This window comes from Falco peregrinus, chromosome 3, assembly GCF_023634155.1.
Source record: "Falco peregrinus isolate bFalPer1 chromosome 3, bFalPer1.pri, whole genome shotgun sequence".
NCBI classification, from domain to species: domain Eukaryota; kingdom Metazoa; phylum Chordata; class Aves; order Falconiformes; family Falconidae; genus Falco; species Falco peregrinus.
The window spans coordinates 45,223,754-45,242,765 of record NC_073723.1 but is presented as its reverse complement, the minus strand read 5'-3'; the positions used below and the strand labels follow the sequence as shown (position 1 = coordinate 45,242,765).

The following is a 19,012-nucleotide window of genomic DNA, read 5'->3' as shown; positions in this document are numbered from 1 at the left end:
GCACAGCGCCCGCCGCCCGCGCCGCGGGGCACGCCGGGAAACGCAGTTCCGGCGGGGCGGTGGGCCCGGCCCTGCGGGGGCCCTTCGCCGCGCCCCGGGAGCGCCACCCTCGTCTGACAAACACCGACAGGCGGGGCTGGTTCCGCTAGAAAAAGTTTATTAATAGAATGGTGTTAATCCATAAAAAAAATTACAAAAACCGTTGTGCATTACGTTGTGCTTGCAGTCAGTAGTAAATTACAGTTGCATCATTTAATAGCAGCTTGCTTTCTTTAGAGGCACTCTTGATATTCCTAAAGAACAATGCACTTGGAGATTTTTACCTTTTCTGTTGACACTACAGCTCAACGCTGCCATACCACCACTCAACATACTAATTAATACCTCTTCCATTAATTATGCAAATGTTCTAATTAGCTGGTGTCCTTACTATTAGCAGCAACTGCAGTTACAGTTCCTACCTTCTATATATCATGTAAACATTAAGAAATAATTAACAGTTCATGAAAAAATAACTGCACTCAGTGCTCTGTTGTTATGCAAATATAACATCATTTAGTAATAGATTCAGGATATTTTTTAAGACATTTAGAACTTCATATTCATAGTGCTGGTGTAGTCCCAATGAAGATTTTAAAAAAGCTACATTCTGTCCATCTGCATATACATATGCAATCACATGACATCTCTGCTACATAAAACAGCAACGATTAGAGATCAGTTTCATAGGAAAAGTTTAAATTTTCCCATTCGCTGCAAAACAGTTCAATCCTTTATGTGGTTTACATTCAAGGATTAAAACTGAAGAGCACAAAATTACGAAAATAGCTTCAGTTCTCCAGTTTGTAAGTGATTTGGAACTTGAGATACACACTTGAAGAATTGCCAGATGCCTGACTACTTAGTTTATTTTCCTACAGTGAAGAACTAGAGCTTCACTGAACTCCTCTATTTAAGGAGCTTTGTATTACAAAATAGTTCAATCTGAGAAAAAGAAAGATATATGAAATACACGAATATATGAAAATGTATCTGAAAAAATATTTCCTTAAATTTAGGCTCCGTATCAAAGACATCCTGAAAGAGAAGAATGAAAAATGCACTTAAGGAAATGAGGGAACTGAAAGAAAGAAAAACTAATTTAAATGCCTGTCGGTTTTGCAAGTACTTTGTACCTGGCATTGACCGTACCACAGCAGAAGGAACTACAACCAACGAGTACTCTGTGGGCCTTTCATAGATGTTTCCCTTGCTAATAATGAACAGTTCCCAGTGGCTTTTGCAACAACACAGTATTGATGATCATCTACCATAAGACATTTCTGATTTAATAGAATAGTCTCATTTCTCTCCCCTAAGCACGTAACATCCCAATGTCCTAAAGATCCCAAAATAACTGACATTAGCACTTCTAGCTGCCTTAGAAACAAAGCATTTGTTATGGATTCATTTATACAAAGACTCATATGGAATGCTTAAATATATAATGCTTATCCAAAGATCACTTAGCTTATTACAAAACAAGAGTTAAAAACTGGGCAAATGAATTCTAGCAGTTGGTATGCTAACAGTTTTTAACAAAAAGCTGAGTGAAAAGTAAAATAATTGTTTAGATTATTAAATACTGGGGATTGCAGGATGATACTGCTATGTAATGTGAGTGACAGCTTTTTCACATGCAGTGTTTGTATCTGAATAATGTCCCTTAAAAAAACCAACAAACTGTTTTCGATAAGTATAAACAGATTAATATTTTTTCCTTACCCCTACAGAAATGAAGAAGAGGGCTCAACAAAAATTAAAACCAATTTCTTCCAGTGCCCAACAGAAGACAGACTGGCAAGTTGCCAGCTCCTTTTCTGAAAATAAAATCAAGATACTCAGCATCTTCTATGCTGAGGTCCAAAGTGACCTACAAGCACCCTTAAACCACGCAACAGGTATTTCTAAAGTTCAGATCCACGAAGGGTAATCTACTTCACCCTCCAAAACAGATACTGCTAACAGCTAAGAGCTCTTGACCTCTGTAGTGCTCTACAGTAGGAATTAAAGGTGACCATAACTGGAGTTGCTCAAAGCTTCTCCATAGACAGTATCTCTTTGAAGAAAGAAAATCAAGAATTTTCAAGGTTGTTTTGACTCTCACCAGTTCCTCCTCCTGATTCATACTGTCCTTTGAAGAACAGGTACATGATGTTTTCCCTATCTTCCTCTATAAAACTGGAAGATTACTGCGTTAATTAGCACAAAAAGGGAAGCTGCAAAAGCAGCACAAAGATCAACACAAATGTCTCACTATTGCTCACTAATTTTCTATTTGACACAAACTAACAAAACAGCCTTTTTCCCTGAGAATCAATCTAAAAAGCAGCCTCTTTTCACCCCTTGCAAATTAGCCTTGTAGTCATACTTCTGCAACAAACTAGTCTACCCCATTCACCTGTTCCTTTTTGTATACTATTATCTTGACAAGCCAAGATACAAGAGCTATACATAAGGTTCTGAACTACATTACTACAGCTGAGTTGTCTCCAAAGACTTAACAGGAGCAGTATCAGTCTCTAATATCCAACACACTACTCAGCTTTTTGGCATAGAAGTTAATCAATTACAAACAGTACTGCAAATATGTAGAACTCATTAATCTCTTCAGTCATACACACTGGTAAGACTCCAGTTAGTTTAAAGTGCAGTCAATCTAACAGTGCCCTGCAGAGACATACCGCTTTCATTTACAGTAATTTCACGTTACACAAAAGATTGCGTATTAAACTAATTTCCACTTCCAGGTGTTCAAGAATTGATATAATACTGTAACAAGGTTATTCCTGGGCAACCAGAGAAATGCTCTGAAGATAATCTGCAGATGCCATTATAAAGTCAGTCCATTCCTTGGCCAACTCTTCAATGGAGACTTCCTCCCCCCCATATTCCTGTGGGAGAATGCTGGCTGGGAAGTGTTCGGTCAGACTCTGCATGTAGTTATTTCCATGCATATAGACCTAAAACAAAATATGAAAAGCATTTAATTGGGTATGAATGCTAGAGAACTGAGTGCAAACAAGCAGCAAAGAAACTCAGCCTAAGAGCTGAAGCCACCAGCTTGGTTTGACTACACAAATGTACTTGTCCATAACGAGCTCCTTAAATGAAGAAGGAAGTACCACGTAAGCGAGTTTCCCATAGGAGCTCACAGTCCTGCTCAGTATCTGCAGCTTGATGAAGCATGGACTACAACCCCAGATCTGCATTTTATGCAGCTGTGAGCACTGGAGCTGAAACTAACTACACACTTGTTCCAGACGGGTTTAGCAGCACTGATAAGGGTACACACTACATCCGAACAGTGAGCTAAAGCACGGGAAGACTGGAGTTTGGTCTTGTCATGATAGGTATCGTGTTTTTCAGTCATTTTCATGAACAGCACAGTGTTTGGCTCCTGGCCATTACTATCTGGTCCAGTCACAGGTATTTAAAACCAACATTATGTAGTATGCAGGTAGGTTCAGACAGGTGCCAAGAAGGATATTCAAAAGAATCTGTATCTCAGTCCTTCCTTATGTTTCAGTTCCAGCTGAAATTAGATCCTGGGCTACTCCTCCACTTTAACCCTTCTGATAGTGTAGTTCAGGTTCTTCTCTCCTTGCTTTATTGTAGCTATTTTGAATACTTGTCCATTGCTTCCAGTCAGACACTTTCACAGGCCTCTTTTTAACACTTGACAAGAAATTTCTGCAATTATTGTTACATAAAAAGTGCAAGAATATGCACTCGAAAGGTAGTTGGCTGCCTTTTATTCTAACATTTCATCAGGAAGTAAAATACTAAGTGAATAATAATTATTCCTATGAAGGATGGGGAACTGGCCCTTAGAGGGTTTTTTTTCAGATCATACCTGTAACTCAAACCAATCTGCTTCTGTTCCATTCCATGAACTGGGATATCTGGTTTGTTTTCTTTCATGCCTTTAATGTCCATCTGCCCTCTTTTCTGCTTTTGCAGTTCTAACCTGAGACATTCTGAGCCGAATCAGGTGTGTGTATGGGGGGGTTGCAGGTATTAATGTGAGAGAAGAAGGGCCACAGTATCAGGCTGCTGGAACATGCTCCCTTTTTTAATCATCTTTTGAGAGTGAGGGACTGTACAGGGCCACCTCTCTAATGTAAACACAACTGCTAGAAAAAGGGGACTGCCAAATAACAGTTAACAGTGACCAGAAAAAACTGGATTTACTGTCCCGGAGTGCAATGGCTACTGCAAATCCACAAGATCCACACGCTGAAACAAGGGGGCTTCAGAGTGGAAATAATAGGCAGGGCTGTTTATTTGTACCTTAGTCCTGTGTTAGCTGGTACAAAAGGAGGTACTGTGAAATGTTGAAACGTCCAATATTCTTCCTATGCTACAATAAACCAGAATTCTTGACATGCTTTTCCATCCAACTACAAACAGGTTTTCAGATTTGAAACTGCAATACAATTTAAAACAACTAAGAAGCTATTTGGAAAAAAAATTTTTGAACTTAAGCCTGTCCTATTTTTGATGCATAAATGCCCCCGCTGGTCTTTCACAACTAAAAAGTTGTCTTCTTGGAGCATATCATCACTGTTCAGTAACAATTTCTCACTGTCATTTAAAGGCACAGTGCTAGGAGATCCAGGACCTGTTTCTTCCTAGTTCTTCGTAAGAATTGTTGCGTGATCTCAAGCAAATTATTTAACCTCTCTGTGTCACAGTGTTTTTTATCTTCAGAGTGGTGATAACGGCAACCACTTGCAACTCTCATGTTAGTGACAACTGCAAATGCTTTACAGTTAGTTTCTGGAGGCCTCTATGGCACTAACACACAAAAATGATTTATGCTCTTCAGTGCTCAGGAGTGCCCAGATCCTAAGAGAAGTGCTACAGACTGTCATGTAAGGATTTTGTGGCAGAAAGAAATATTTGTGTGCACTCACCCGTTCCTTTATTTTTTCAGTGAGAAAAGGCTTAATTAGAGCGAAGACTGAGTGGAAGAATAAAGGCTCATTAATCAAGTGGATACCTCGAACTTTTAGAGGAAAGGAATCCTGTCAAAATACGTGAAAAACAGTGTAAGGAAAAGCAAATATTGGAAAGATTCTACTGTTAAGGACAAGTCTGTGAAAACTATCTAGTCCATAGGTTGGAGTATTCCTCCTGACTTTGCCAGTTCCTGCACTTTGGAGTGCTCTTAATTTACACTGCCCCAACAACACTTAGAAAAATCATATATATCCCATTAGGAGGAAAAATAAAAAATTCAGTAGGAGGAGAGGATATTAAAAAAAAACACTAAACAGAAAATCAAACAAGAAAACCCTCACCCAACTGCACATAAGTAACATATTCAAAGCTTGTGCTCAGCCTTTCTTCGGAGGTACAATCCTTCACAATAGAGATTCTGCTGCTGATTTACCAAAAAGCTATCTAGCCATGTGCTTTCATTGGCGATTCACAGCCTGAAGGATAATATGCCAATATATATAAATATAAACCACTGAAGCTACTAACTTTCAGTTAAATAATTTATATTTATAATTTAGAGACAAGCCTTGAAATTACTGGGAATTTGCCCAAGCCAGAAGTTCAGCTTTACAAAAAGATTACTGTCATAATGAAAATAAAAATTGTATCTGCTATATACAGCCTTTATAATATGAAATACTTCTACTTGCATTCATTTAGAAGTCCCAGACCTTTGAAAGTTAAAAGAAAACACAGCAGTGCTCAAAGACAGCATTATGCAATGGGGAAATTATAGCTTCCATTCACATCCAACCTGATACTACCTCTGCAACCAGAGGATTTCTGCTAATGTAAGTGCTACTTCTCACAAAAAATTCTCCCCACTAGTACAGCAGCTCATCTCACATAATTTCATGCATGCTTCTCATTCTTCTATAAGTAAAAAAACCCTAAACCCCACATATTTCTTAAATGCAACTCCTTTTAGATTTTAATGTATGATAAAGATCTCAAAACTATCAGATTGTAGGTTTACTGTACATTACCATGTGTTACCGTATACTTAAGGTCTACTGTGATGTTTTTCACAAAACAATTTGGTTTTGCCAAGGGTAATAGATTTTGCAAGATGATGTCACTTACTATTCTTACTATGCTTTCCATTCCTTAGTACATATTTCCTTTCTATTAACTTCTGTTTCTTCACACAGGATAGTAATTTGCAAGACACATTTCTTAAGTAAAACACAGGGTTGAAACTAAGGTTCCTTAATTTTTACTTAAAAGCATGTTGAGCAACACTAAGACAATCTTTTGGCAAAATACCTGAACCTAATTAAAGCAATGAAAGGAATCTGAAAAAAAATGAGTTTAACTTATTTCTCTTCTTAGAAAAGAACACTGGAAACACACAAATTTGTTGTTGTCTTTTTTTTTTTTTCCCCCAATAGCTATTAATAAGTATTGAAAAGCATGCAACAAATCTGAAATAGGTCAAGATGGAAACATCATATTCAGAGAATTTCCCCGCTTGAGATAATGGATTGAAACCTTTAGATGCAATTGCAAATCCTGTTCTACCTCCTTTCTGCTCTATTTCAAAGTGAAAAAAATACTAGCAACTTGTTTACTACCTCAGAAATCAACTAAAACACTCTTACTAGTCCTATTCTCATGAGATCTTGCCCAGAATCAGATGAACATCAAGATTTCTTATTCCAGATGTGAAAAGTTGGGAATACCTACTGGTTTCACTTAAGTTCTACAGCAGATACCAAAAAGGAAGAACAACTGTAAGTTCTGACGCTTTGATTGAACTTCAAAACCTTACAAAATCAGAGCAAGAGATTACCTCCCTCACTCATTTCCACATCACAAGCTAACAGTTTTATTATTGCTGACTTTCAATCTAAATTCTGAAGGAAAATGTGTTTATGGGACTATACTGAACCTTGGCTGTCTGTTCTCTGTCCCCTTCTTTCATTCTTTTGTTCTTCCCCCTGAAATCCATTGGCGAAGTTCAACCAAATTTGACAGCAATGAACAAGTTTTAGACAATGAAACACCCACAAGCTTTGTGAAAAATAGGAATTGAGGTAGTAGTGAATGCACAAAATAACCTTCATGTTGAGGGGGCAAAAAGCAAGCAGAACATAAACATTATACATTCTGTTGGTAGCAGTTGGAAGATCATGTAGCATCATCCATGCTGGTAAAAAGTTAGTACTGTCTTGCTCTTAACTGCTCTTTGTGCATGCTATTTCTCATCCTCTCTAAGTGTCAGGGAAAAAAAGCTTTGACTGTTGAGTTAATGCCGAAAAAAAATGGAAGAGAAGAGATTAAATGGGATAACGAACAGAGATCCTTACAGAACTGGGCTTCATGGGCATTTACGCTCATGAAATTCTTGTGTTGTAACAGGTCAGTGGAGTTCTTATAAACATCAGAGGTTAAAGGTAATTTTCTGCTATACAAGAACATACTTCAAGTCAAACCAAGCAAAACCTATGACTCCTAATGGATTTAAGATTTTGTTCTTTAAAGCTGTATAGACTCTAAGGAGGTCTACAGAAGGAAAATTTACTATAGCTCGCAACAGATGAAAAATTGAGAGTTAAAGCAATGAAGCAGCATGTCATACTTACTGTGAGAACAGCAGCAATTTTCTTGGCCACTGCTGGACTGATTTGAAATGCATGAGCAAATCGCCAGCCTTGAAGATCAAAGATAGCCTTGACTCCATTCCGCTGAGTCTCAATCTCCTTTACAATGAGTTCAGATGTGATGAGGCTTACACGAAACACATCGTATGCTGTAAATAACTTGGGATCCCACTGTCCTGAAGAGTGAATAGATTACTCTGCATTACCATGAGAACATCACATAAACCTATACTTTTGCTTGCTACTGCTTCTAACGTGCTTCTCAGGAACAAGTAACCAGCAATATCAAAGGTCCTGAAATAAACCAATTTGGCAGTACAGAAGTTATTTTGTGTGCCTGCTCCGTCACTCACCCTTTACACTCTCTTTGTAGATGGTACCACCTAATGGTAGATGGGTGTAGATGCCACCTAACGTAACGTTCCACCCATGGATGTAGCCTCCAGTACAAGGTTTTAACAGGAACAGCTTAATTCAGTAACAGTCAGGCTAGCAGAAATTACAGATCATCAATCCAATCAATTCATAAACTTTTTCTTCAGTACAGTAATTCTGCTAAGATTTGGCGAATCTCACTTGTTTTTCTGAGGCCTGAGCAAAGAATTGCATGGGACGAGTCTTAACCCTAGACGAAAGCTTCAGAGCACAACCTTCGACTAGACTAGCTGCTAATAAAGCAATTATTTGAAAGCTAGCAAAAGTAACGTCCCTGTCCAAAACAAGCACAAAGAAATATGGTAACGTGATCTTTTAACTACATCTTTTTTTTAAAGACTTTTGGGAGTGCAAACAAACAAACAAAGGACCTTCAGATTGTTGTTACAAGACTCTGGCTACGTGTGAACAGTGAAAATCCAGTGAACTTCTCATTCCCATCTAAACTGAACATCGGTACAAGACTAGGTATAGACCTATTCTCACCCCTGTGCTGCACCTACCTGAGTACCACAGTCCTAGCACATGGCTTTGAAAATTCGTATGGAAACATAATTATTAGGACACTCAGACCCAAACAGACACATATTCTTAGAAGCTTCAGGCTTTTACCTTTAAGACTTCTTTTGATGTAGACAACAATTCCACTACAAAGAATGTAAGTTTTTCATAAAGGATTGTACAGCTTTAGCAATATCAATATATAAGTCAAATGATGTAATTGTTCTCAATAAACTCACCTTTATATTAATGAAAAGGTATCTCTAACAGGGAACTTAAATATGTTAACTTTCTAGTTAAGACATTCTGATATTATCTGATTGCACCAACCCCTGGCGTTGCACCCATACAAACACCGCCACCCACTCCACCCCCCACCCCCCAAAAAGAAAAATAAAAATCAGTGACAGAGCCAGGTGTGAAACAGGTCCAAGCAATTTTGTCACTCACCAATCCTGTATACTAGAACTTTGCTTCCGTGTGGGTCCCTTGATCTCAGGACTCCATGATAGCCAGCATGCAAAAGACCAAGAACAGAAGATGGTCGTAAATCTGCACTTATTTCTGGGCATTCAATTCTCCACTTCTGGTAATTCTTCAATAACTGGAAAAAAATAAATGTGGATGTCAGACAACCATTAGGTATTTTATGAAAAGCACACTTAAAAAAATATGTTTTCAACATGTGGTCACAGTCATGTTTAATTCATTAAATTAGCTATAATTTAATTGTACATTTTAAGCAAATCACTCCTAGAAGCAGAAGGTTGCTATACTGGATCAAGTAAGTGATTACGATGAATTCAGAACCTTGTCAAATGGTTCATGGACTGCAGTTGTCATTTTGTGTCAGAAAAGAAAACTGGAATATGTAGCAAAAGCCTGTTGTTTCTACGTAAAATATGTCTAAACCCCAGTTTTCTTACTCAAGTTACCTTTAGGGTTATTTGGTTTGACAATGCATCAGATTCATTCAGGATTTTTTGCATTTAGATGTCCAAAGTTTTACAGACAAACATTCTCCTTCACCCACCCACCCGCCCCCTCCCCTCCATAAAGTACAGGCCCATTTCATACATACAATCATTAACAAATCTAGTTTACTATTTACAACAGGTATGATCATCAGCATATCCAAAGCGCATTTTTAAAGTCCCTCCTACCCCTCTGAAATGGAATATAACAATATAGTGGGTCCGTTACCCATTAGTCAAGTTTCCCTCCCTCAAGAGTGGAAATAACCAGAACCTGTTTTGTTAAAACAGAGATCCTGTCCATTATCCAGGACATGATCACCCCAGTTCCTTAGGCTGAAAGGCAGCATCATAAACCAGTATGTCTAAGACACTGGAAGAGCTGTGTGTTGAAGGGACATGGCCTGACTCTAAGGAACAGCCAGTTAAAGGCGTTCCTTTCTGAGGTAACATCTATGTAGAGGAATTACAGGTGATACTGTGAAAGGTCATCTTAGACACAGACTGAGTTGATGATCAGTAATTCTAATTTCCAAGTCTAATTGCTGGTTTTCCTTTAATATTAATGAAGTGGTGGTAGGGAAAATGAACTGCTATGCCCTACTACTAAAATCTGTTTAAGATATTTTGAATAGGTAAGTGGGAAGCTATGCAAGACTCTCTTCTAAAAAGCTTCCTTTTGATTAAACTAAATTCTGCCTCTGCTATATCACCCATGCTAAGTTCTCTAGCACTGATTCTGGAGGGTAGAGGAATAGCTATAGCAAGTAATTTAGATTTTGTATTAAAATTTCCTAAACAGCTACAGTTTAGACTTCTAACCTGAGACCTCTGAAGAAGCTAAAAGACTCAGAATTTTTCAGTAACTTGTTTCACAACAAACTGAAATGTAGACTTAAATCTTAAAGGTAGCAGGCACAGGCTAGCCTTTAAAATTGTTACTGTATTTCAAACAGCAAAGTCAACTGATCTCAGCAGTTTCACAAATTAAATGTGTTCACCACAATGAAAGCATTAACCAACAGTCTTTTATTTCTATTGATCTGTATTGAGAAACCAATTTTTATTCATTTCTCAATTACTGCATATTTCACAACTGAAATGTTATTGTTAAAAGAACTGTCAGCTCCAACTAATAAAACACAACATTAAACACATTACAAATTTCTTTGATCTATGCAAGTATAATTTTATTCACCATTTTAATAGAAAGAACCTCAGTTGTTCTCAGATCTATCTTCTCAGATACTGAATTCATCCCTTGGAACATCACAGCATTAGCTACACTGATGCTTACCTACAGACTCTTAAGAGGGACACCTGAGACTCACCGTCCTGTACCTCATGGCATGCTTGTATTAGATAACTAGTCTTATTTCTTACCCTTCCCTCTACTTTCAAGTTTCTTGTATCATTGTACATAATCATATACTACTTCTTCAGCTTAAGGCTTTTCTGCTCAGTTGAAGGTCTTGAATTGTTTTGAAGGTCTCTCAAATTGTCATGAGGAAACTTTTTATAAAGGCATTATTGTTTGTCAGCAGAATTTACTTACAGTTAAATGACACACTGATCAGAAATTAGCTATAACCTTCACGGAAATAGCACCTATAAATACGTATTGTATTTATTTTTTCATTCAGAGTTCATTTGCCATGTTGAAGTCCCATTTGATTTGGCAATAAGAAAGTTGATAAAAGCCTCAACCTAAACCATACACTGTAGAAACAAACTTTTACTCATTAGGAGAATTTTACTAGAAGCCTTTTGACTGCATTAAGCCAATTATAGTCTAGGCTAACTTGAAAACAAGCAAACAAAAAAGGCTGGGGGAGGGAGTAGGGAAAGTAAGTTAATTTGTGGAACAGAAATTCACTATAATTGCAAAGACAGGCCTGATGAGGTACTCTGATTATCTCACTCCTGGTACTTGACTCTTTACAAAGGGCACTGTTTGAGCAATCCCAACCACTTTGTGCCAACCAGGCAGCACTGTCAACATACTACATTCTTGTCCTTGGTCTTCCCAACAGACACTTAAATAGCAGCAACATACAAAAACACCCTCAAAACAACTATACAGCATCTGTAGCTTTGTCATTTCTCCCTGTTCTTCTAAAATCTGTGGTACTTAATGAACCCAATTAACAATTACATACATACCTTATACATCTCTGAAGAGCTGCCTGACAAAACCAAGATAAGAGTAAAAATGATAAATTCATTGAATACCCTGAATAATCCTATCTTGTCAGTACAGTTAGTTTTCATGAATATTCACTTTTTCCAAGTTGGAAACAACAAGGATTTAAGCTCTAGATCTTAGGAGAAAGGGAATGGCGTTCACAGCTTGTGACACACTCAAGGTCCTTATGGAAGACACTGTTTACCCACTAGTGAGTCCATTAAGGACTAAACATATGGTTGGAGTTTTCCGATACCTTCTATGACATGGGCAAGCTGTATAGCTTTTAGACATATAACATGGCTAAGCTCCAAACATACGTCCCTTGGCCAGACAGCCATAAAGTGCTGAAGAATTCTCAGACTTTGAAAATTAATTACCTGAAATTATTTACTGATTCAATGATTTATTCACGACATCTGAAGCCCAACACAGCTAGTTCCATGAGTAATCCGCAGATCCGTAATGGAATTCAAAAACTAGTAGTGGGTACTTCCAGATTTATTTTGAAAATTTCTAGTTTAATGTTGTGTAAATACAGAAATTCATGTGAAATATTAAAAAAAAAAATGGGCCTGTGGTTTTTTTCTAGTAAAGACAGCAAGGAAAACCATAAATATTATATATAACAATCGGTCTGGATATAGAAGATGAAGCAATCTAGTAGCAGGAAAACCAGGAGCATTCATTACCTAGTATAAAAGGTGGCTCATGTAGTTATAACACTTCTCAATGTATAATTATCTGTGTTTACAAAACGAATAACCTACTTAGCATCTGCTCAGCATCTGAAAATAAATGCAAGGTAACTTGATAAATGGGGAAAGCTGAATGAAAAACACCAGAGTTTGGAGTTTAGCATTAATTAAGAGGGTTTTATCCTGAGATCTGTTGGGGATAGTTCCAGATTTCTGAACATCAGAGATGATAAAGTTACTGATTAATCCAAGATTCACGTGCTACAAAACAAAGGTAAACCTAGTACTTTACTTAGAATAAAAAGAACTAGAGAACAACACGCTTGTCACAAACCAATGTATTTGTATACGTAAATTAATTATTTTTTCTTGATTAATAACTATATATTCATATTAACAAGGATGCTAGCCAGAATTAGGCCCCTACTGTGTCAGCAGTTGTACCAATGCACATGATGTTTAGGAAAAAAATGTTTTCTATTGGCGATATTTGGAGGATAAACCAATAGCTCAAACTTTAGAATATAAACATATATATGTAAACACACACTTTTCTGCATATATGTATATGTGTGTGTGTGTGTGTGTGTGTGTGTGTGTGTGCATATAGCTACACACAGAATTTAAACACATGGTATACACAGACAAAGAATTTAAAGTATTTTTATAGAGACACAGAACTTTCCCCATTTCACATACATTATTCCATTGCCAGTTGGGAGAGGGCTGGCACATGCCTAAGTTGAGACATTTGGCTTAGCACAAAGGGAAGACTGGCCGATTCATTTTTATTTCCTTAACAGTCAGCCCACAGAGCCTAACAGGGGCTCTTCCATCCTTGTTGAGGAACCCCTCTGGGTTGATGGAAGAAAAGCAGCCAAGTACCTGATTTAAACTTGGTATTTATATTTGAATGATGTGAAGGACCTCAGAGATAACGCCCCAGACTCAGACGTATGTTTGACATTATGGAAAACAATCCTTCTTGTACAGCACAGTTATTCTCAGCAACTTACATGCAGTACAACACATCAGGAAGCCTTGATTCCTCCTTAAATGAAATGCAGAGCAAAGACACAGTCTGCCTATATACCCTTGTAGCAACCAGAACTCCTGAAAGGATCCTAGATATTTAGACTGGTTTGAGTGCCATAAAAACAATGCTTACAAAAAGTCTAAGTCATATGCTAGGAACACAACTCTTGGCATAGAGTTTCAGTGTGGCATTTTTACTGAATTTAAAGATTTTCATTCTTTTCCCCAGAGTATAACCTACTTCAAGTACAAAAGGACAGTATCCCCAAGTCCCTGAGAATTAGTATTATACAAGAGTTGTGGGATGTAATGCAAGGACATAATAAAATGCACTAGGCAAAAAGATTTACGGAGGAAAGGAGATGCTCGTTCTCCAGATTTCACGTATCACTACTGAATCCAAGTGACAGTGGTTTTGAGTGCAACAGTGAAATCAAACATAAACACGTAGCTGGTACATTAGAAAAGGGATATATAAACGCATGGCTTTTGGAGACCCGTTGTCCTGCTTCTCCATTTACAGAATATATAGTAAGTAGGTGTATCTTCACAAATTCATGAGCAAATAACATGCTCAGCTTGGGCACAAATTTATATCCAGACTGAAATCTTTTGCAACACTAGCATCTCATCCATATCTGTATCGCTAACAGAGATCACAAAAGCACAAAAGATGCTGTAATGATATAGCACCACTGTTCCTTCTGAGTGTTAATTTTTGGTAGGCAGGTAAGAATTGCCTAGAAGTCTCACAAGACAAGAAAAATTTCTTATTTACCTATTGAAGGTTTGTGATGGTGTTTGAAAGTTATTGTTAGTCTGTGTCAAAGAATTTTCTGTTCATTTCTAAAGACAAATCTCTGCCGGTATTTCTTGTAGACTGACTTAACACTTTCTTACTAATTAACATTCATGCATTTGAAATCCTTTCATGGAATCTACCCGCTTAACTTCATCTCTTCTTCTGCAGCCTGTATGTAAGCGGCTCGGATTCATGCATACATCTCCAGCCACTTTCTAAGACAAGGCACTGGGCCAAGTTTAATCCTTCCTGTGATTCAAAATGCATTAAAAGAATTATCTTCTAACTTGAGAATAGTTTGTTACTGAGCTTGAATGAATAATCATTGGCTCTAAAAAAATTACAGACATTTTTAGCTCTTCTTTAAGCTCTTCAGTGCTAGCTACCTGTTTCAGTGGTGGATTTTCTTTGCATGATATACATCAATACATCAGTACTTGAAAGCAAGTCTAGAATTGTCACTGGAAAAATGTAAAACATTCCTGTTGGAATAAGTCATCATATAAGATTCATAAATTGAATGTCTTGCCACAATCTACCTGATTATTATTTTCTGAAGCATTTCCAGATGTTGATAAATTTAAATCAGATAAATCTGTGTCAAATATTAACCACGAACATATCAATAAGCAGTCTGGTCAGTTGCCAGACTCTTATTCATATTTAAGGCTAAGTATAAGCCCATACTAAGAAAGATACCTGATGACCTTTTGTTGTAAGCATTGACAGAGCAACAAATTTTGATCATCCCTTAGCTGCTCTACAAGTACCGTGCAGTAGTACACAGGAGCCCAGTGGGCAAAAGGGACTGTATCAGCCTGAACTCCAAACTGAGAGGCAACATCAAGCCAGGACAGAAGCAAGCAGCCACTGTCTGGACTGATGGCAGGAGGGCTCTGTCTAGGATGAAGTATTAACATAACCTCTGCATGTGGTCAGACTTGGGTTAGATGAATATACATGACCAGCACAGAGTTTTGCACAATAATTCTCTTGGGCCTTAATATACCAATTGCAGATAAACACATTCCTTAAAAAAAAAAAAAAAACAAAAAAAACCAAAGAATTGCTTCCCATGCTGTAACAGAAGTAACCTAGAAATCAGTGTATTATTATGAAATATGAATATTAAGATAAAAGATTAAGTACAAGTAGCTACAGGATTTGAAGACCTGAAATTCTAGATGGAAAGATTAAACACAGGTGGGTTTTGAACATCAGAATCTACTAATTCAAAGGGTCCAAACAAGAAATTTAGAAACTTAGCAGCCTGTGGAGAGCCAGAAATTCTGAAGAGATTCTAAAAAGACCTTGTTTTTCCAAAGCAGGTCCCCAGTCACAGAGGGCTGATTCTCAAGATGACTATAGGAAATTTGCTACTTCATAGACTCCCATCCATAAACTTAGCCTGGATTCCACACTCTTGAAGATTAGTCCCAGCTACAATATATCTCACAATTAATAACAAGAAAGTGCAGAAACATACCGGCCAAATTCTAAAGTGCCACTGTCCTAGCTACAGGATTATCAATTACAACCAACTGCAACGCAATTAGGAGTGGATATTTAGGAGCGCATACTGTCTTCACATTAAGCCCTACTTTTTGGAACCATGAAATACATGAAAACAAAATGTCTTTTGTTGGGAAAGAAAAAAAGGCATGGTCCTACAATTGTTAGTGCACAGCTCTGATACAAACAATCTCATTAACTTTAAGCAAACATAAGATCTGTAAATATCCAAAGAAATCTGACTTGACTTACTAGTTCTTCTAATGAGGAGGAAAGGTTTAAAGCTATGATGCAAGTCTCATGCGCCAAATGAAAAGAATGCACAATAAAATTTTTAAAGCTATTTATGATTAAGGGCTTAATTCGATTTCTCACCATCTTTTTTAGCTACCCTGATCCCGCAATATATCCATATGCAAATAATCTTCTCTTATGGTGACTAAACTTGGAAAAAGTTTAAACTGTTCTACAGTACAGAGAAGTCAGAAATTAAAAGGTGAGGTCTGTTGGGCAATGCTATGTCATCAACATCAAATTCCACTGAAACACAGCTTCCAGTTGGCACAAGTGAGGAAATGTTTTTGCCCTGGGAAGATTTGGAAACACTTTCTGTTCAGAAGGGTCAGTGGTTGTCAATCTTCCTGTAAAAAAAGGAACAATCAATAACAGCTTGTACTTTGGGATATTAAAAGTACATGTGTTGTCTGTATGGCAAAGAGCCATACAAACGGCCAGGAAAGTACCAAAACTTACCAAAGCCCAAAAGGAGCGTTGTAAATGCTCCAAATGGACAAAACTCCATGGGAAAGTAAGTTTTTACTCATAGCTTTATGTCAGAATAATTATAAATCTGCAATGAAACTAGTATCATTACTAGTAACCAGTAACCTGAGCCTGACAAGGATGTCATTTAAAGGATACTGTTTCCTGATCGTAGTTGCGACCTTATCACACTGGCCGTAACCTCTACATTACGCGACTGTCCCGCACTTACCGTAACCTCCACGTTACCTCACCGAGGCCGCACAAAGCCAGCCCCCACACCGCACATTTACACCGCTCTGCCACACTGAAGACACGCGTGACGGGCACTTACACCCCGAAACGGCCCGCTGCGCCTCGGCCCACCCAAGCGCCCACCCGACCCGCCACACTGACTCCGCCCGGGGCCGGCAATAACCCCCCCGTCCGCCCCAAGACCCCCTGCCTTCCCGCCGCCTTCCCGCCCCGGCACACCCCCGGGCCACCGGCGGCGGGGCCGCGGGGTGCGAGGCCCGGTGGGCCTGCGGGACCCCGTCCCGCCAGCGGGCGGCTGGGGCGCCCCCGGGCCGAGGCCGGCTGGCAGGTGGCCGCCGCGGGGGCTCCCCGGGCAAGGGGCGAAGCCGCCGCCCCCCCTCACGCTCAGCGGACGGCAGGAGCCCCCCCAGCCCCTTCCCGCTCCCCCGGCCCTCCTTACCCTCCAGGCCAGCTCCAGGTGGAAGTCTCGGGCACGCAGGAACCTCACCAGGAAGGAGTCGGTGAGGGGCTGCAGCCAGCGCTGACCGGGCTCAGCCTCCGCCCGCCGCCGCAGCTCGGCGACGGCGCTGCGCACCCGCGGCGAGTGGTCGGGCAGGTCGTTGAGGCGCCCCGCGCCCGGCAGCCCCTGCGACATCCCGCCGCCCGCCGGCTCTCAGGCGGCGGCCGCGCTCAGCCCCGCCGGTCCCATTGGAAAGCGATCGGCGGCGGAGCCGGGCCGGGCTGCCTCCGCCCCCGGCGGGGCTTAACCCCTGAGCACCCTCCCGGCCCGAAGGGGCAAAGGGGAGGAGGCAGGTGTGCCGCGTCCCCCGCCGGCCCGGCCGCGACGGTTGATCTTTTGGGACCGTCTTCTCACTTTCATGTTACGGAGTTTGACCATTTTTTAGGATTCTGTGCCTTAAGCCCATCTCGTGTCCTTGGCTTGCACCTCCAAAAAGGAGCTGTGCCCGCTGCTCGGCGGGGGGAGAGGGAGACCCTACGGCGCTGGGCCCGGGGGGGGGGGCGGGGGGGCCCGGCGGGGACAGCGGGGGCCGCGCCGCCTGCCGCAGGCAGCTCCTGGTCCTCCCGGAGGCCGCTGGGGCTGGTGGGCTGCCCTTCAGGCGAAAATAACCCATCTTCAAGTACTCGGTGGCAAAAACCTGCAACCTCCTTGCGGCTGCTGGGCAGAGATGGGTGCTGGTGGGACAGGAGCACCTGACGGTTACGTGAGCACGCAGCAATCGAAATATATCTGCTCTGTCTGGAAAAAGGATGGCAAAACCGAATTCAGCCTCAGTCCAGCTTTGCTGCCCAGCAGTGAGTTCAGTTATTGAAGGTGCAGAGTTCAATGAGGCTGTTAGGATTTTTTATTACAACCACTTCCTTTGATGAGGTTTCCCTTGAGATCTCTCTGGCCTACCTCACCTAAAAGCCTTACAACAAATTGCAAACATGCAATTTGTAAGGCATACTTAGGCCTATTAAAAATTTACAACACTTTGTTCCAGGTTATCTTCCCCTTCTCTGGCTTTCCACATGTATGCTTAATACTTACTTTTTGATTGGCATTTCGGTCATATCGAGCCATGTCGTGTACTCTCACATACTGCTGAAATGTCTACAGGTATCCCCCTCAGCTTTATGAAGGTAAAAAAAAAAAAAATCTGCCTAACTAAATGCAGGGAGGTAAAAAGTGGAGGAATGTGAATGATCTTGCCAAAAAGAAAGAGATTAAAGCAGGAACTCAAAGGACTGAACAGGAAAGATAGAAAGATAACCTTGCAGGGGGCAAGTGTTGCAGCAAAGGGTAAAAACTGGGAAACGGGTGTGGCAGTCAAGAGTATGTAGAGGTGGACATGTAGGATGGCAGGGAGGTGTAAGGAAGTATGGATCTGCCCTAGATCAGGCAGAAGCCACAAGCTGGAAATGAAAGGAGAAACAAAGAGAACAGAAGTGGAGAGGGCAGTAACAGCAGGTTGTGCTAAACCTTTTGTTTCTGGGCAGAGCTGGACAGAGCCTCCACGGGAAAAATGGCACGCAAATGTGTAACCCAATGATGGGTGGCAGGGCAAAAACAACGGGATATGACAGTAAGGTCATACAGTGCTTTTAAACACCACTTCCTAATTTTTGAGCACTTAGTTCTGCCATCTCAGTGTTCTTATAACTTAGGGTATTGCTTGTAAAAAACAAAAAGGCTGAAAAAATACAGATGCTTTTTATTACAC

General features: G+C 40.0%; 1 protein-coding gene across 1 annotated transcript; it reads right to left on the bottom strand.

Annotated features, from left to right (window-relative positions):
- Positions 1-137: 137 nt before the first annotated feature.
- On the bottom strand, positions 138-17,485 carry TTPA (alpha tocopherol transfer protein). The gene is made up of 5 exons (XM_055799226.1): positions 17,248-17,485; positions 9,036-9,189; positions 7,632-7,825; positions 4,959-5,069; positions 138-3,002 (listed from the first exon to the last, which is right to left on the bottom strand). Exons 1-5 carry the CDS (start codon positions 17,440-17,442, stop codon positions 2,823-2,825), a joined length of 834 nt encoding a protein of 277 aa, XP_055655201.1. The 5' UTR covers positions 17,443-17,485; the 3' UTR covers positions 138-2,822.
- Positions 17,486-19,012: the final 1,527 nt, after the last annotated feature.